The sequence below is a fragment of the Lampris incognitus genome, chromosome 14, assembly GCF_029633865.1.
Source record: "Lampris incognitus isolate fLamInc1 chromosome 14, fLamInc1.hap2, whole genome shotgun sequence".
In the NCBI taxonomy this organism is placed as follows: Eukaryota; Metazoa; Chordata; class Actinopteri; order Lampriformes; family Lampridae; genus Lampris; species Lampris incognitus.
This window is the reverse complement of record NC_079224.1, coordinates 23229188-23244865: the sequence shown is the minus strand read 5'-3', so window position 1 is coordinate 23244865 and position 15678 is coordinate 23229188. Positions and strand designations below refer to the sequence as shown.

At 44.4% G+C, this 15678-nt stretch overlaps 1 protein-coding gene across 1 annotated transcript in view; it reads right to left on the bottom strand.

Moving 5' to 3' along the window:
* Window positions 1–6804, bottom strand: part of asip2b (agouti signaling protein, nonagouti homolog (mouse) 2b) — a 28488-nt gene extending 21684 nt beyond the window's left edge. The window contains exons 1-2 of the mRNA XM_056293836.1: window positions 6797–6804; window positions 2367–2467 (exon numbers count right to left, since the gene is read on the bottom strand). Of these exons, the coding sequence (XP_056149811.1) occupies window positions 2367–2467; window positions 6797–6804 (109 nt within the window). The remainder of the gene's footprint in view (window positions 1–2366; window positions 2468–6796) is intronic.
* Window positions 6805–15678: the final 8874 nt, after the last annotated feature.

Below are 15678 nucleotides of genomic sequence, written 5' to 3'. Positions count from 1 at the left end.
TCATGCATTCTGTTTCTCACTGTTTGAGCAGAAACCTGCACATTAGTGGCCTGTTGAAGGTCGTTTTGTAGGGCTCCGGCAGTGCTCCTCCTGTTCCTCCTTGCACAAAGGACCAGATAGCGGTCCTGCTGCGGGGTTGTTGTCCTCCTGCGGCCCCCTCCACGTCTCCTGGTGTACTGGCCTGTCTCCTGGTACCTCCTCCATGCTGTGGACACTGTGCTGGGAGACACATCAAATCTTCTTGCCACAGCACGCATTGATGTGCCATCCTGGATGAGCTGCACTACCTGAGCAACTTCTGTAGGTTGCAGATACCGCCTCATGCCACCTCTAGTGGTGAGGGCACTAGCACAATGAAAAACTAACCAAAGATCGGCCAGAAAAGATGAGGACAGGCAAATGGTCTGTGGCCACCACCTGCAAATCCATTCCTTTTATAGGGGTTGTCTTGCAAATTGTCTAATTTCCACCTGGTGGAAATTTGACAATTTACCAACAGGTGAAATTGATTCACAAATCAGTGTTGCTTCCTAACTGGACAGGTTGATATCTCAAAAGTGTGATTGACTTGGAGCTACATTGCATCGCTTATGTGTTCCCTTTATTTTTTTGAGCAGTGTAGCACCAAGTGGTCAGAAACTGATTGGTTGCTGGATTTCAGTTTTGGCTTGACCGCGTAATTACAGAAGTTCATATAGTTTGCCTTCCTTCTGACGGCTTCCAACCGGTCGTCTCGCTACAACAGAAATGACTGACGTCATGCTGTGGAAGGCAGCTCGCGCGTCTGGTTGATCATGACACTTTCAAATCTTTTCTCTAAAACATGTCCACGCGACAGGTTGTATTTATTACAAACGCTACATGCGGCTATATTGCTCAAATGGTGCGAAAATGAAACAGTATTCTGCCAATGGTGTTTGTTTGTTTTGCAGTTGCGTAATAAGCGACACGACACGCTGGACTGTGTCCTTGGGAGAGAGACTCTGCTGCTCTCCCTGAGCTTTCCCCCTGTTTTTCCTCCCTGTTAAAGGGTTTTTTTGGGAGTTGTTCCTTATTTGATGCGAGGGTCTAAGGACAGGATGGTGTGTTGCTGTAAAGCCCCTTGAGGCTAATTTGCAATTTCTGATATTGGGCTGTAAAAATAAAATTGACTTGACTTGTTCGGACGTCAGTTAACCCCCCCCCCACACACACACACACACACACACACACACACCACCACCACCTCTGGGGACCGGCCCGCGCGGTCCGGAGATTAAAATAATAATAGCATTAATAATAATGATAACAATAAATCGCGGGGCGGGTCCCCGCTGGGATTTACGGTCAGAGGTCAGAGCGGGAATGATAACGTTGCCTAAATACGGATGCCATCAAATAATCCGGATGCGAGCCAGACTACCTCCAGATGTGGTCAGACACATCCCATCACGGCGCATTTACACCTTGCAAAAACATGCTTTTCCCTTCTCCGGATAACGTGTCCGGATAAAGAGCGCATGTTAACGCCAGGTGTGAATGGAGTCAGACATACACATCTGGCGCACCAGATGGCCGACCCACCTACAGGCAGGCTGCATCAGATTAAAGTTCCCTTATTTGCACCCGGTGTGACGGATGGTCGACGCCGTGTCTCACCACTCCCGTTGTTTTAATCGATAGGTAATTAACGTTTCCATTCTTATTTGTTGTGATTGTGCATTTCACATGGCGCTCTACAAGCCAATTAGCGACAAGAACATGCAGCTTTATAAAAGACTGCACCTAAAATTTGATCATGACAAGAAGATGTAAAAAACGGTCACTGTTTTGTCTGCTATCATTTTATTCCGCTCCTCCCATTATGTTAGTTAACCTTTAACTACAAGGTGCTGTAAATGCTTGCAAAGCAAACATCTCCGCTGCTTTCACTCTTCCTTATCAACTGTCGTTCAAAGTACTGCAACAGTAAAATCCCGCTCTTACAGCCAGTTGCTGGATGTGTTGGATGGGATATGGCAAACATAAAACAATATTAGATCTCGTGTTACATCTCAGTTAGGCCTAATTGTTATTGCCATCGACTACCGTCGTTCCGTTTATTCAATTCAAAACTCACCCTGTTAATGGGCGTAATAGAGAGCAATGAAAGCAACGCGTTTCAAATCTGCAAGTTTGTCGGCAAGTTTGTCGACCGTTCAACCTGCATCATTCTGAAGTTTGTTCGTGCGCACCTGATACTGACGGACTTTACACATCATCTGCTGAGCCAATATCTGTCAGCCGACGGAATAAAAACACCGGGCATGTCCCCCTAGCACATTTTCACTAGCACCCGTCCAGTTTGCGTCAAAACGCCAGCAGGACTCTATAATGACGAGACTCACCTGCGTCCCTCTGCGTCTCACGCGCTCTCTTCATCATGTCCTCCGCCGAAGACAACGGGATCGCGAGCAGGCAAATGCATAGCAAGTATTTACCCATAATTCTGCAGGTTGTGATGAGAGCCGGTGGTGGGTTTTCTCCTCTAAATGGTACTTCCTATTTGTTTTCTCTTTTTTGGTCACTTTAAGGTGCAAGAGGCTTTAAGCAGTTTCGTGCGATCGTCGTTATGACGTGAGCTTATTATAGATGATGGGAGGGTAAAGTGAGGGCGGCGTTGTTTTTTTTTTTTTTTCCTTTGGCGTGTGCCTGTGCACACATTGGTTATTATGTGTAGTGCACTATAGATGTTTCTCATCAGGCTTGTGTACTTCTTGGTAAATCTAACTGAATCCCATGAGACATGCTCACATTTTTAGTTTCATGAGCAGCCTTCAGTGGGTAATTGCTCACTCTTGGCAAAATCGTATGGACGGCTATAGGTCCGTCATGCACATATACCATCACTACACACGTGAGTAACGTGTAAAACGGCTGGTCCATGTTCGTTAGCGTTACCGTAACACCGTCACAGGTGAATGACGTCATCTGAGGGACGTTCGGATCGGGGCCGCAGCATTGATGTTAAAAGGTGTAGCCACCAGAGAGTCTACACTACCTACCAATGATAGAGTTGCCTCGACGCTTCTTGTGTGGCAGTCTGATGAACTGACTTGTATTTGTTGCCTGCTTGATTCACGCAGTCATTCCACCTTATGGACCAAAGTGAAAAAAGGCGGCGAAACCCCGAGTCCCCATTCCCATCCTCTGGTGAAGTCAGATAACTGGTTAGTAAAGCATTGCATACCTGGTTCATTAGTATGGTTGCAACACACACACGCACACGCACACGCACGCACGCACGCACACACACACACACACACACACACACACACACACACACACACACACACACACACACACACACACACACACACACACTAGCCATTGCATCTCCAGCCCCAATACTTTATTCTCAGAATAAAATAACTTATTTTATGTTACACAGTACATATTCAAATATTATTTAGAGTGATCGTAGATACAGATAGATAGATAGATAGAAATATGACAGACAATGGGTGGATCGTACCTCATAGTATCTCAACACATATTAAATAGCAAACACTGTGACATTTCTTCATGTCAATACTGCACAATTAGATTATAAAGATGGATGAATTTAGTCGGGCGATGGGGACTTTGACATTTTGAGAGATCTCATGACAGCAAAAAGAAACCAGTTGCAGGGACAAAAAAGCTTCTTTTTTTCCCCTGTGATTTCATATCTGAAAGTGTAATTATTTGAGCTTTCTGTTCAATGATGTAAACTCTGTCACAGGCCTCTCCTCCAGGTATAACACAAGGGCAACCTCGGAGGATGATGACGTTTTAAATGATTTTATTAGCAAAAGATCGAGCATAAAAGGCGTTACATCGCTCTTGATCATATACTTTATTTCAAGACTACGTAGCGGTTTAGTTAATTGAAATTGGGTGCGTGAGCCAATCTCCATCTCATCTCCAGCAGAAACTGGATCCCTGCTAAATAACCAATCTGTGCTGTCCTGATGTTATTCAGACATAATTCAAAAGAAGACTTATTGCTGTACTTTCATAGCTCTGAGAATTGTTCATGGCGTCATAACAAGGCGATATTTTGACGGTAAGCTATAACCCGTGGCAGCCAGCCTGTATAAACATTTAATGTGGTGAAGAAAGCCTAAACCGTTGAAACCTTTTTACACAATAAATTATTTTTGCATTGGCGCTGTTTGGGCGTGGCTACGAATTTTATTCTGAGTTTTTCCAGCCTGTAGATCACGACCCAACCTTATCTTTAGGAAGACATGCTACTTTATGTCCTGGTTTACATGCATCGACATTAATTTGCTCCTAAGCCTCGTAAAGAACTTCCTCTGTCACAATGGGAAACTATTTAAACACCAGTTAAATCTGCGGTTCTTCACGAGTGACGTTTAGGCCTAATGCTGTTTTGAATCCATAGCAATCAATGAACACAACGCTGTGTCAATGAAACATATGCTGCTGGTCACGATTTACATTATATATACATGGCACATTCATTACAGTTATATGCCATAACTGATCCAGTATGATTCGTAAAGGTTTTGCCCATATGCTATGAGTAATGCCGCGTCACATTCATAACATATACTTTGGCCCCCCTGGTGCTGAACCGCTTAGCCTTTTATGATTCCACCTCGCAGGCTGATACGTCTCGTGTTAGGCCGACCGACTGCTTTCTCGCCTCCATTAATGTTGCTGTATGATGGATGATTAGACCATACCACATCTGGAGAGCTGAACACTCAGTCAAGATCAGAAGTCTTTGAATCCTCCGTCAAGGCCGTGAGCAAATCTCATAGTTGCCCACCAGTATTCAGCAAGACAAAATCTATGACACATTGATGTAATATCTATGTATGTTTTATTTTTAACACTATGGTATTTATGGAATTGACCTGTCTCGTCAGGAGGTACTTCGTTGCCGTTCTGCTTCATAACACGTCAATGAATGAATGGTCTATGAAGGAATTCTCGTTAGCCTTTGTAAATTGACTCCCAAATTAGCTTTTTTTCCCTTGGATTACCCCCCTCCCTTTTTTTTCTTCTTCCAATTGTACTTGGCCAATTACCCCACTCTTGCGAGCTGTCCCGGTTGCTGCTCCACCCCCCTCTGCCGATCCGGGGAGGGCTGCTGACTACCACATGCCTCCTCCGATACAGGTGGAGTCGCCAGCCGCTTCTTTTCACTTGACAGTGAGGAGTTTCACCAGGGGGACGTAGCGCATGGGAGGATCATGCTATTCCCCCTAGTCCCCCCCCCCCGAACAGTCGCCCCAACCGACCAGAGGAGGCGCTAGCGCAGCGACCAGGACAGATCCAGCTTCTTAGCCGCAGACACGGCCATTTGCGTCTGTAGGTACGCCCGACCAAGCCGGAGGTAACACAGGGATTCGAACCGGCCATCCCCGATAGGCAACGGAATAGACCGCTACGCCACCCGAACGCCGCTCCTAATTTATCTTTAATAAAGTGTCTATATCATGAACCTAAACGCCTGTTTGTACATTCATTTGACTAGCACATCCATGAATGATGTATGAATTAAATGCTTCTTGTCTCTATAAAGTGACGCTCAATTTCTCATAAATTAAACATTAATTAAGCAACACTAAAGTCCATATCAAATTTTTCAAAGCAGATCACATGCAATAAAATGTTAAATGTTAAAATGTTTTTAGTTTCTTTGTTAGAAAATACAGGACCATGTAGTGTATATACTTGGACGGTAGGCTATCGTACATGAACAGGTTTGTAGAAAGTCTCTTACCTTGCTATTTAAGTTGAAGAACATGCCCAAACCAAAGTGGTTTCACATTCTACTGCTATTTTCGGCTGCTCCCGTTAGGGGTCGCCACAGCAGATCATCCAGTCCCATCGCTTCCTGTCCTCTGCATCTTCCTCTGTCACACACTAGCCACCTGCATATCCTCCCTCACCACATCCATAAACCTCCTCTATGGTCTTCCTCTTTTCTTCTTGCTTGGCAGCTCCATATTCAGCATCCTTCTCCCAATATACCCAGCATCTCTCCTCTGCACATGTCCAAGCCATCTCAATCTGGCCTCTTGCTTTGTCTCCAAACAATCCAACCTGAGCTGTCCCTCTAATATATTCGTTCCTAGTCCTGTCCTTCTTCGTCACTCTCAATGAAAATCTTAGCATCTTCAACTCTGCCACCTCCAGCTCCGCCTCTTGTCTTTTGGTCAGTGCCACCATCCCCAAACCATATAACATAGCTAGCTGGTGTCACTACCATCTTGTAAACCTTCCCTTTCACTCTGGCTGGTACCCTTCTGTCGCAAATCCCTCCTGACACTCTTCTCCACCCACTTCACCCTGCCTGCACTCTCTTCTTCACCTCTCTTCTGAACTCCCTGTTACTTTGAACGGTTGACTATAAGTATTTAAACTCATATGCCTTCACCACCTCTACTTCTTGCATCCTCACCATTCCACTTTCCTCCCTTTCATTAATGTATATGTATTCCGTCTTGCTCTTACTGACTTTCATTCCTCTTCTCTCCAGTGCATACCTCCGCCTCTCCAGGCTCTCCTCAACCTGCTCCCTACTATGATATTCCCACGAATATCATAGTCCACATAGACTCCTGCCTGATCTTCTCTGTCAACCTGTCCATCACCATTGCAAACAAGAAAGGGCTCAGAGCCGGTCCTTGATGTAATCCCACCTCCACCTTGAACCCATCTGTCATTCCTACCGCAGACCTCACCACTGTCACACTGCCCTCATACATATCCTGCATCACTCCTACATATCTTTATATACTTCTCTGCCACTCCCGACTTCCTCATACGATACCACACCTCCTCTCTCGGCACCCTGTCATATGCTTTCTCTAAATCCACAAAGACACAATGTAACTCCTTCTGGCCTTCTCTATACTTCTCCATCAACACTCTTAAAGTAAACATTTCATCTGTAGTGCTCTTTTGTGGCATGAAACCACACTGCTGCTTGCTAATCGTCACCTCTCCTCTTACAGTTTTTCTCGATTCCTTTGGCACATTTTTCCATTCACAGTTCACTTTTTCAGAACAGCTCACACACACCCCTTAACTGAAGACAAAATGACCAAAACAGCATATAATGTTTGCAGAATGACACCACCTTCTCAACGCTTGTCACACACCCATCAAAACCAAACATTTCCATCAAAATCTACAATTTGTGCTCAATTGAAAATGTATGTTTTCTCATTTATTTAACAATGGATAGCAAAATTGAAACTACAACTATCAATATCAACCTCTGCAACGATCACTTCAACCTTTGTGCAGCACCCTCACAGTACTGACTGTTTTACCACTGACAACCATAATACAATTTGGGTTTGGTACAGAGCACTCTTACTTAGGGAATATGCTGTCAGAAAGTATTTGAAATTGTATATTTTGAAAGTCACTTACTCTATTGCAAATGGCTTCAGTGAAACTACAGTACTGCATTGTATTGTGGCAACACACTTTACAAAAGTATAGAAATGGTTGTTGCCAAGAGTGCAAATACAGTGAAACACAGTAAATTGACTGTAAAGGCCGGCAAAGTGACTTACCTATTTTCATTGCGGAACGTACGAACAATTGATGCCACAGTATGACGGCTCAGGTTTGGCTGAAACCTTTGGCCAGCCTCTCTCATGGAGAGGCCACGATTGACTACGTGATCAATGACTGATGCCCTAATTTCATTAGAACATCTTACACAAACGCCACGTCCCCTGACAGGCAGCCCTCTACCTCTTCCTCGTCCTCGCTGAGGTTGTTGGTAGCAGCCTCCTCGGTCCATGCTTGGTATCAACTTCAATCTATTGACCTCTTTCATACAGGTGCACAGGTGCTGATGATATTTAGAATTGAGAGAGCAGTTTCAGTAGGCTGCTACTGAGTGTCTGCAATGTGTTGACATGGTTATTCAATTAGGTTTCATGTCTTTCTCTGAGAAGTGTGTTAACTGTTTTGAAAAGTGTGTTAAAACTCAAAGAAAATTGTGTGAAAACAATGAAAAATAGTTAACCCATTCGCCAGACAAGACTCTTGCTGTGCAAAGAAGGTGTGAGCATTAGATTAAGTTGACCCATGATTCGCTAAATGTGTGTAAGCAATCAAGAAAAACTATAACCTAGCTTCCACTACTCTTTCCCAAATCTTCATGCTGTGGCTGATCAACTTTATAACTCTATAGTTACTATATGTCTGCACATCACCCATACGCTTGAAAACTGGTACCAGTATGCTTCTTCTCCACTCCTCAAGTATCCTCTCACATACCAAGATCGTGTTAAACAATCTAGTTAAAAACTCCACTGAAATCTCTGCTAAACACCTCCATGCCTCCACAGGTATGTCATCTGGACCACCTGCCTTTCCACTCTTCAGCCTCTTCATAGCTGCCCTCACTTCCTCCTTGCTAATCCACCGCACTTCCTGATTCACTATCCCTACAACATCTAACCTTCTCTCTCTCTCATTTTCAAAGTACTCCTTCCACCTTTTCAACACTCTCCTTGCTTGTCAGCATATTTCCATCTCTATCCTTGATTGCCCTAATCTGCTGCACATCCTTCCCAGCTCTGTCCCTCTGGCTCGCCAATCAATACAAGTCCTTTTGTTCTTCCTTAGTGTCCAACCTGTCATACAATTCAACATATGCCTTTTCCTTTGCCTTCCGCCACTTATCTCTTTGCTTTACACCGCATCTCCTTGTACTCTTGTCTACTTTCTACTCTGACTATCCCACTTCTTCTTTACCAACTTCTTTCTCTGTATACTTTGCTGTACTTCCTTATTCCCCCACTAAGTCTCCTTGTCTTCCTTCCTCTGTCCAGATGACACACCAAGTTCCTTCTTAGCTGCCTCCCTCACTATTTCTGCCGTGGTTGCCCAGCCATCCGGCAACTCTTCACTACCACCCAGTGCCTCTCTTAACTCCTCCCTGAACTCCACACAGCAGTCTTCCTTCTTCAGTTTCCACTGTTTGATCCTTGGCTCAACCTTCACTCTCTTCCTCTTCTTGGTGTCCAAAGTCATCCTACAAACCACCATCTGATGCTGCCTCGCTACGTTCTCCCCTGTCACCACCTTGCAGTCTCCAATCTCTTTCAGATTGTGCCTACTGCATAAGATATAGTCCACCTGTGTACACTTTCCTCCACTCTTATACATCACCCTGTGTTCCGTCCTCTTATTGAAATATGTATTCACCACATCCATTTTCATCCATTTCGCAAATTCCACCACCATATGTCCTTCTACATTCCTCTCCTGGGCACCATACCTACCTATCACCTCTGTTCCCTTCTCCAACATTCCCATTGAAGTCTGCTCCAATCACCACTCTCTCCTCCTTGGGTACACTCTCCACCAATTCATCTAACTCACTCCAGAATTATTCGTTCTCTTCCATTTCACACCCAACTTGCGGGGTATATGCGCTGATAACATTCATCATCACCCCTTAAGTGTCCAGCGTCATCCTCATCACTCTGTCTGACACTCTCTTCACCTCCCACACACTTTTGAACTAGTCTTCCTTCAGAACTACCCCTACCCCATTTCTCCTCCCATCTGCACCATGGTAGAAGAGTTTGAACCCACCTCCAATGCTTCTGGCCTTACTCCCCTTCCACCTCGTCTCTTGCACACACAGTATACCTACCTTCCTTCTCTCCATCAAATCAGCCAGCTCTCTGCCTTTACCAGTCATAGTACCAACATTCAAAGTTCTGACTCTCACCTCCACACTCCTACCCTTCCTCCTCTCGCACTGCTTCTGGACATGCCTTCCCCCTCTCCTTCTCCTTCACCCAACAGTAGCAGAGTTTCCACTGGCACCCTGCTGGCCAACAGTACCAGTGGTGGTTGTTGATAACCCAGGCCTCGACCGATTCAGTATGGAAATCTGATTTATGATCCACATATTTGATTTGGCAAAGTTTTTATGGGGGATGCCCTTCCTGACGCAACCCTCCACATTTATCCGGGCTTGTTACTGGCACTAAGAATGCAGTGGCTAGTGCATCCTCAGTGGCTGGGTTCCATCAGTGCCTTAACTGCAGTGCAATAAAACATTAACGACAGTGTCATAGTGCAACTTAATGTTAAGTGTTACCCACTCAGCTTTATATCCTGTTCTGTTGCTGAAAGTAGCGTGAAGCCATGAAAATAATACCTTACTTTTCTTCCGTGTAGTCTTTCCTCCCTAGCAACTGAATCTGCATTAATCTTTTGTCTGTGCCCTCTCCTTATTAGACAATAGCATCTACAGTATAAATACAGTGTGTCTTGACATACCTTAAAATTCCCTAAAATAGTTTAAAATGATAATATCCAGTGTTCATACAAGTAAATATGAATTGCATGATGAAATTTTGTAAGCTAGTGAAAACATGAGATAACAAAGCTACTGTCAGTCAGCATAACAGTTGACATTGTGGTATAAAATTAAACTTTTGTTGTGCTGAAAGACAAAAGTGTGATGCTGAAGTACAGATTTCATGCATAAACACATTTAACCGGCAGTTCCTTGGCCACCAATATAAAGTAATGACCTTGACCTATAAAATTATTCTTACTTTTCATATTTAATATAGCTTTTTATAAAATTATGAAATTAAAAGTATGTTTTCTGTGTTGTACTGAAGGACATGTGTTTTTGTTACAAAGGTTACTAGAGGGTGAAAAGGGGAAATAAACAAATATTTCAGATATTAACTCACCTGATCACATTGATAGAGGGTTTTCAGTGGGTCTTCTTTGTGATGTCACACTGTGACATGCTTTAAAATGTTTTTTTTCCTTCGTTATACTTAATGACAATGATGTAGCGCAAAAGTCTGGACAAAGGTTATTCAAGTTTTTAAACATTTTTTTAGATACAGTATGTTGCCCATTATTCTACATATTGTTGCAAACACTACCACAATTATGCCATGGGTGTTCATTTATATTACGGGATAATTAAAAAAGTGGACTTTACAATTTGATTGATTTGATAATTTGATAATATAATAATTTCGTGTGTGTGTGTGTGTGTGTGTGTGTGTGTGTGTGTGTGTGTGTGTGTGTGTGATGGCCTGGCGGCCTGTCCAGGGTGTCCCCCTGCCTGCCGCCCAATGACTGCTGGGATAGGCTCCAGCATCCCCACGACACTGACAGCAGGATAAGCGGTTTGGATAACGGATGGAATTTCTACATTTTAAAAACACTTTTGTCATTAGAATATTAACCCAGACAGTTACACTAAAGGACATTTTGACACTTTAGAGCTCAATAACGCCCTTAATTTAATAGTTTGCAACACAAATATTTCTGGGTCAAAAGAAGCCCAAGAAATACCACATTTACTTACCGACTGGTAAAATGTCTTAAAATAATGCATGCGTGACCCTACTGCTGACTCAGATCAGGTAGTGACAGTCTCTTCAAATCGCCATCACTGTAGACAATCTCAACTGGTGTAAACTGCAAATTGCATGCTGGACACAAGTAAGATAAAAGACCTACCTTTAGCTGATGTTTGAGACAGTAATGATCATTGCTTCAATGTTACAGGTTCATTTTTTCATAATTATTAATTTTTATCAAGCTAAATCACATCCATCCATCCATTATCCAAACCGCTTATCCTTACTCAGGGTTGCGGGGATGCTGGAGCCTATCTTAGTAGTCATTGGGCGGCAGGCAGGGAGAAACCCTGGACAGGCCGCCAGGCCATCACAGGTAAGAGTCGGCCATCACAGGGTGATGGCCGACTCTTACACACACATTCACACCTAGGGTCAATTTAGTACGGCTGATTCACCTGACCTACATGTCTTTGGACAGTGGGAGGAAACGGGAGCACCCGGAGGAAACCCGCGCAGACACAGGGAGAACATGCAAACTCCATAGAGAGGACGACCCGGGACGACCCCCAAGGTTGGATTACCTCGGGGCTTGAACCCAGGGCCTTCTTGCTGTGAGGTGACAGAGCACATTATTTAGAGCACAGATAGCTCTAAATAAGTGATCATCTTTTTAGCTTGCTAGCTATATTAGCATAGCTATCTTGTTAACGTCAGCCTAGCATAGCACCCTTTCACATCACCTGCCCAAACAACTTGAAAGAATTTAGCTTCCACGTAGTCATAGCCAGCCATGTGTGACAGCTACCATTTTAGCTAGCTAACGTTAGCTAGCCTATCATCACCACCAGCCATTTAGTCAAGTATTGCAGCCACCATGTTAGCTAGTAGTAGCCTAATAAGTCCAGTTTGTGTGTTGGAGGTGAGACGGGACAGTTTTCTTGCGTGAGAATAAAACATGATTGAAGGCAAGGTAGTTAGATTAACCAGCTCTGTAATGCAGTATATTCATAATTTGTGATTGACAGAAAATGGGGCCATGATGGTCTCATAACTGATAGCTTCATGGAGTCATCTGGCAAGTCTTCCCCCAAGAAGAGGAAGAACACAAAGAGACCCAAGGCTAGTCGCAAATGTCAACACTTTATTTTACTGAAAATAATTCATATGGAGCTTTAGTATTTTGTATTATTAATGTGAAACCGCTTTGGTTTTGGCATGTTATTCAACTTAAATAGTAAGGTAAGAGACTTTTTACAATCCTGTTCATGTATGATAGCCTACTGTCCCAGCCACTAACCCAGCCACTGAGGAAGCCAATGTATTCTTAGTGCGGGTCCCAAGCTCGGATAAGGGAACAGAGGTGATGAGGAGATGGGCAGGTATGGAGTCAAGAAGAGAAATGTGGAAGGACAGATGGTGGTCGATTTTGCGAAAAGGATGGAAATGGCTGTGGTGAATACATATTTCAAGAAGAGGGAGGAACACAGGGTGACGTACAAGAGTGGAGGAAAGTGCACACAGGTGGACTATATCTTATGTAGAAGGCGCCATCTAAAAGGGATTGGAGACTGCAAGGTGGTGACAGGGGAGAACGTAGCTAGGCAGCATCGGATGGTGGTCTGTAGGATGACTTTGGAGACCAAGAAGAGGAAGCGAGTGAAGACACAGCCGAAGATCAAATGGTGGAAGTTGAAGAAGGAAGACTGTTGTGTGGAGTTCAGGCAGGAGTTAAGACAGGCACTGGGTGGTAGTGAAGAGTTGCCAGATGGCTGGAAAACCCCTGCAGAAATAGTGAGGGAGACAGCTAGGAAGGTACTTGGTGTGTCATCAGGACAGAGGAAGGAAGACAAGGAGACTTGGTGGTGGAATGAGGAAGTACAGCAAAGTATACAGAGGAAAAGGTTGGCAAAGAAGAAGTGGGATAGTAAGAGAGATGAAGAAAGTAGACAGGAGTACAAGGAGATGCAGCGTAAAGCAAAGAGAGAGGTGGCAAAGGCAAAGGAAAAGGCATATGGTGAGTTGTATGACAGATTAGACACTAAGGAAGGAGAAAAGGACTTGTACCGATTGGCTAGACAGAGGGACCAAGCTGCAAAGGATGTGCAGCAAGTTAGGGCGATCAAGGATAGAGATGGAAATGTGCTGACAAGCGAGGAGAGTGTGCTAAGAAGGTGGAAGGAATACTTTGAGGGGCTGATGAATGAAGAAAATGAGAGAGAGAGAAGGTTGGATGATATAGGGATAGTGAATCAGGAAGTTCAGCGGATTAGCAAGGATGAAGTGAGGGCAGTTATGAAGAGGATGAAGAGTGGAAAGGCAGTTGGTCCTGATGACATACCTGTGGAGGCATGGAGATGTTTAGGAGAGATGGCAGTGGAGTTTTTAACTAGATTGTTTAACACAATCCTGGAAAGTGAGAGGATGCCTGAGGAGTGGAGAAGAAGCATACTGGTACCGATTTTCAAGAACAAGGGTGATGTGCAGAACTGTAACAACTACAGAGGTATAAAGTCGATCAGCCACAGCATGAAGATTTGGGAAAGAGTAATAGAAGCTAGGTTAAGAGGAGAGGTGACGATCAGCGAGCAGCAGTATGGTTTCATGCCACGAAAGAGCGCCACAGATGCGATGTTTGCTTTGAGAATGTTGATTGAGAAGTATAGAGAAGGCCAGAAAGAGTTGCATTGTGTCTTTGTAGATTTAGAGAAAGCTTATGACAGAGTGCCGAGAGAGGAGGTGTGGTATTGTATGTGGAAGTCAGGAGTTGCAGAGAAGTATGTAGGAGTGGTGCAGGATACGTATGAGGGAGGTGTGACAATGGTGAGGTGTGTGGTTGGAATGACAGATGGGTTCAAGGTGGAGGTGGGATTACATCAAGGATCGGCTCTTAGCCCTTTCTTGTTTGAAATGGTGATGGACAGGTTGACGGACAAGATCAGGCAGGAGTCTCCATGGACGATGATGTTCGCGGATGACATTGTGATCTGTAGCGAGAGTAGGGTGCAGGTTGAGGGGAGCCTGGAGAGGTGGAGGTATGCACTGGAGAGAAGAGGAATGAAAGTCAGTAGGAACAAGACGGAATACCTATGCGTGAATGAGAGGGAGGACAGTGGAATGGTCAGGATGCAAGGAGTGGAGGTGACAAAGGCATTTGAGTTTAAATACTTGGGGTCAACTGTCCAAAGTAACGGGGAGTGCAGTAGAGAGGTGAAAAAGAGAGTGCAGGCAGGTTGGAGTGGGTGGAGAAGTGAGTCAGGAGTGATTTGCGACAGAAGGGTATCAGCAAGAGTTAAAGGGAAAGTTTACAAGATGGTTGTGAGACCAGCTATGTTATATGGTTTGGAGACAGTGGCACTGACGAAAAGACAGGAGGTGGAGCTGGAGGTGGCAGAGTTGAAGATGTTAAGATTCTCACTGGGAGTAACGAAGAAGGACAGGATTAGGAACGATTATATTAGAGGGACCGCTCAGGTTGGACGGTTTGGAGACAAAGCAAGAGAGGCAAGATTGAGATGGCTTGGACATGTGTGGAGGAGAGATGCTGAGTATATTGGGAGAAGGATGCTGAATATGGAGCTGCCAGGGAAGAGGAGAAGAGGAAGGCCAAAGAGGAGGTTTATGGATGTGGTGAGGGAAGACATGCAGGTGGCTGGTGTGACAGAGGAAGACGCAGAAGACAGGAAGAAATGGAAACGGATGATCCGCTGTGGCGACCCCTAACAGGAGCAGCCGAAAGTAGTAGTAGTAGATACTCTTGCACAGAAAATGATACATTTTTGTTTGTATCTGCTTTGCATATTCATTAGGGTTGGGCGGCATGGTGGCCCAGTGGTTAGCACTGTTGCCTCATAGCAAGAAGGTCCTGAGTTCGAACCCCAGGCCGTCCCAGGTTCTTTTTGTGTGGAGTTTTCATGTTCTCCCCGTGTCTGCATGGGTTTCCTCCCACCATCAAAAAGACATGCATGTTAGGGTTAATACTCCTGTCTGTACCACTGACCAAGGCAATGGAAAGAAGAGCTGGAGTTGGTCCCTGGGCGCTGTAGCTGCCCACTACTCCTATACAATAGGATGGGTTAAATGCAGTGAACAAATTCATTTTAAGAATATAATTCATTGGAAGAATACAAAGTCAATAAAGTGGCTTTCATAATGTCCTAATTCTTACAGACTGGGAGCAAGGTCAAGGTCTTTTCAATGCAGGTCAGTGAAAACTGTTTGCATTCACAATCCTACTCCCAAGTGACAGTTTTCAGAAGAAACTGTTTGGTAGCTGGGTCATTTTAGTTTGCAGAACTGACCCTAACCATCCAGTCCAGTGTGA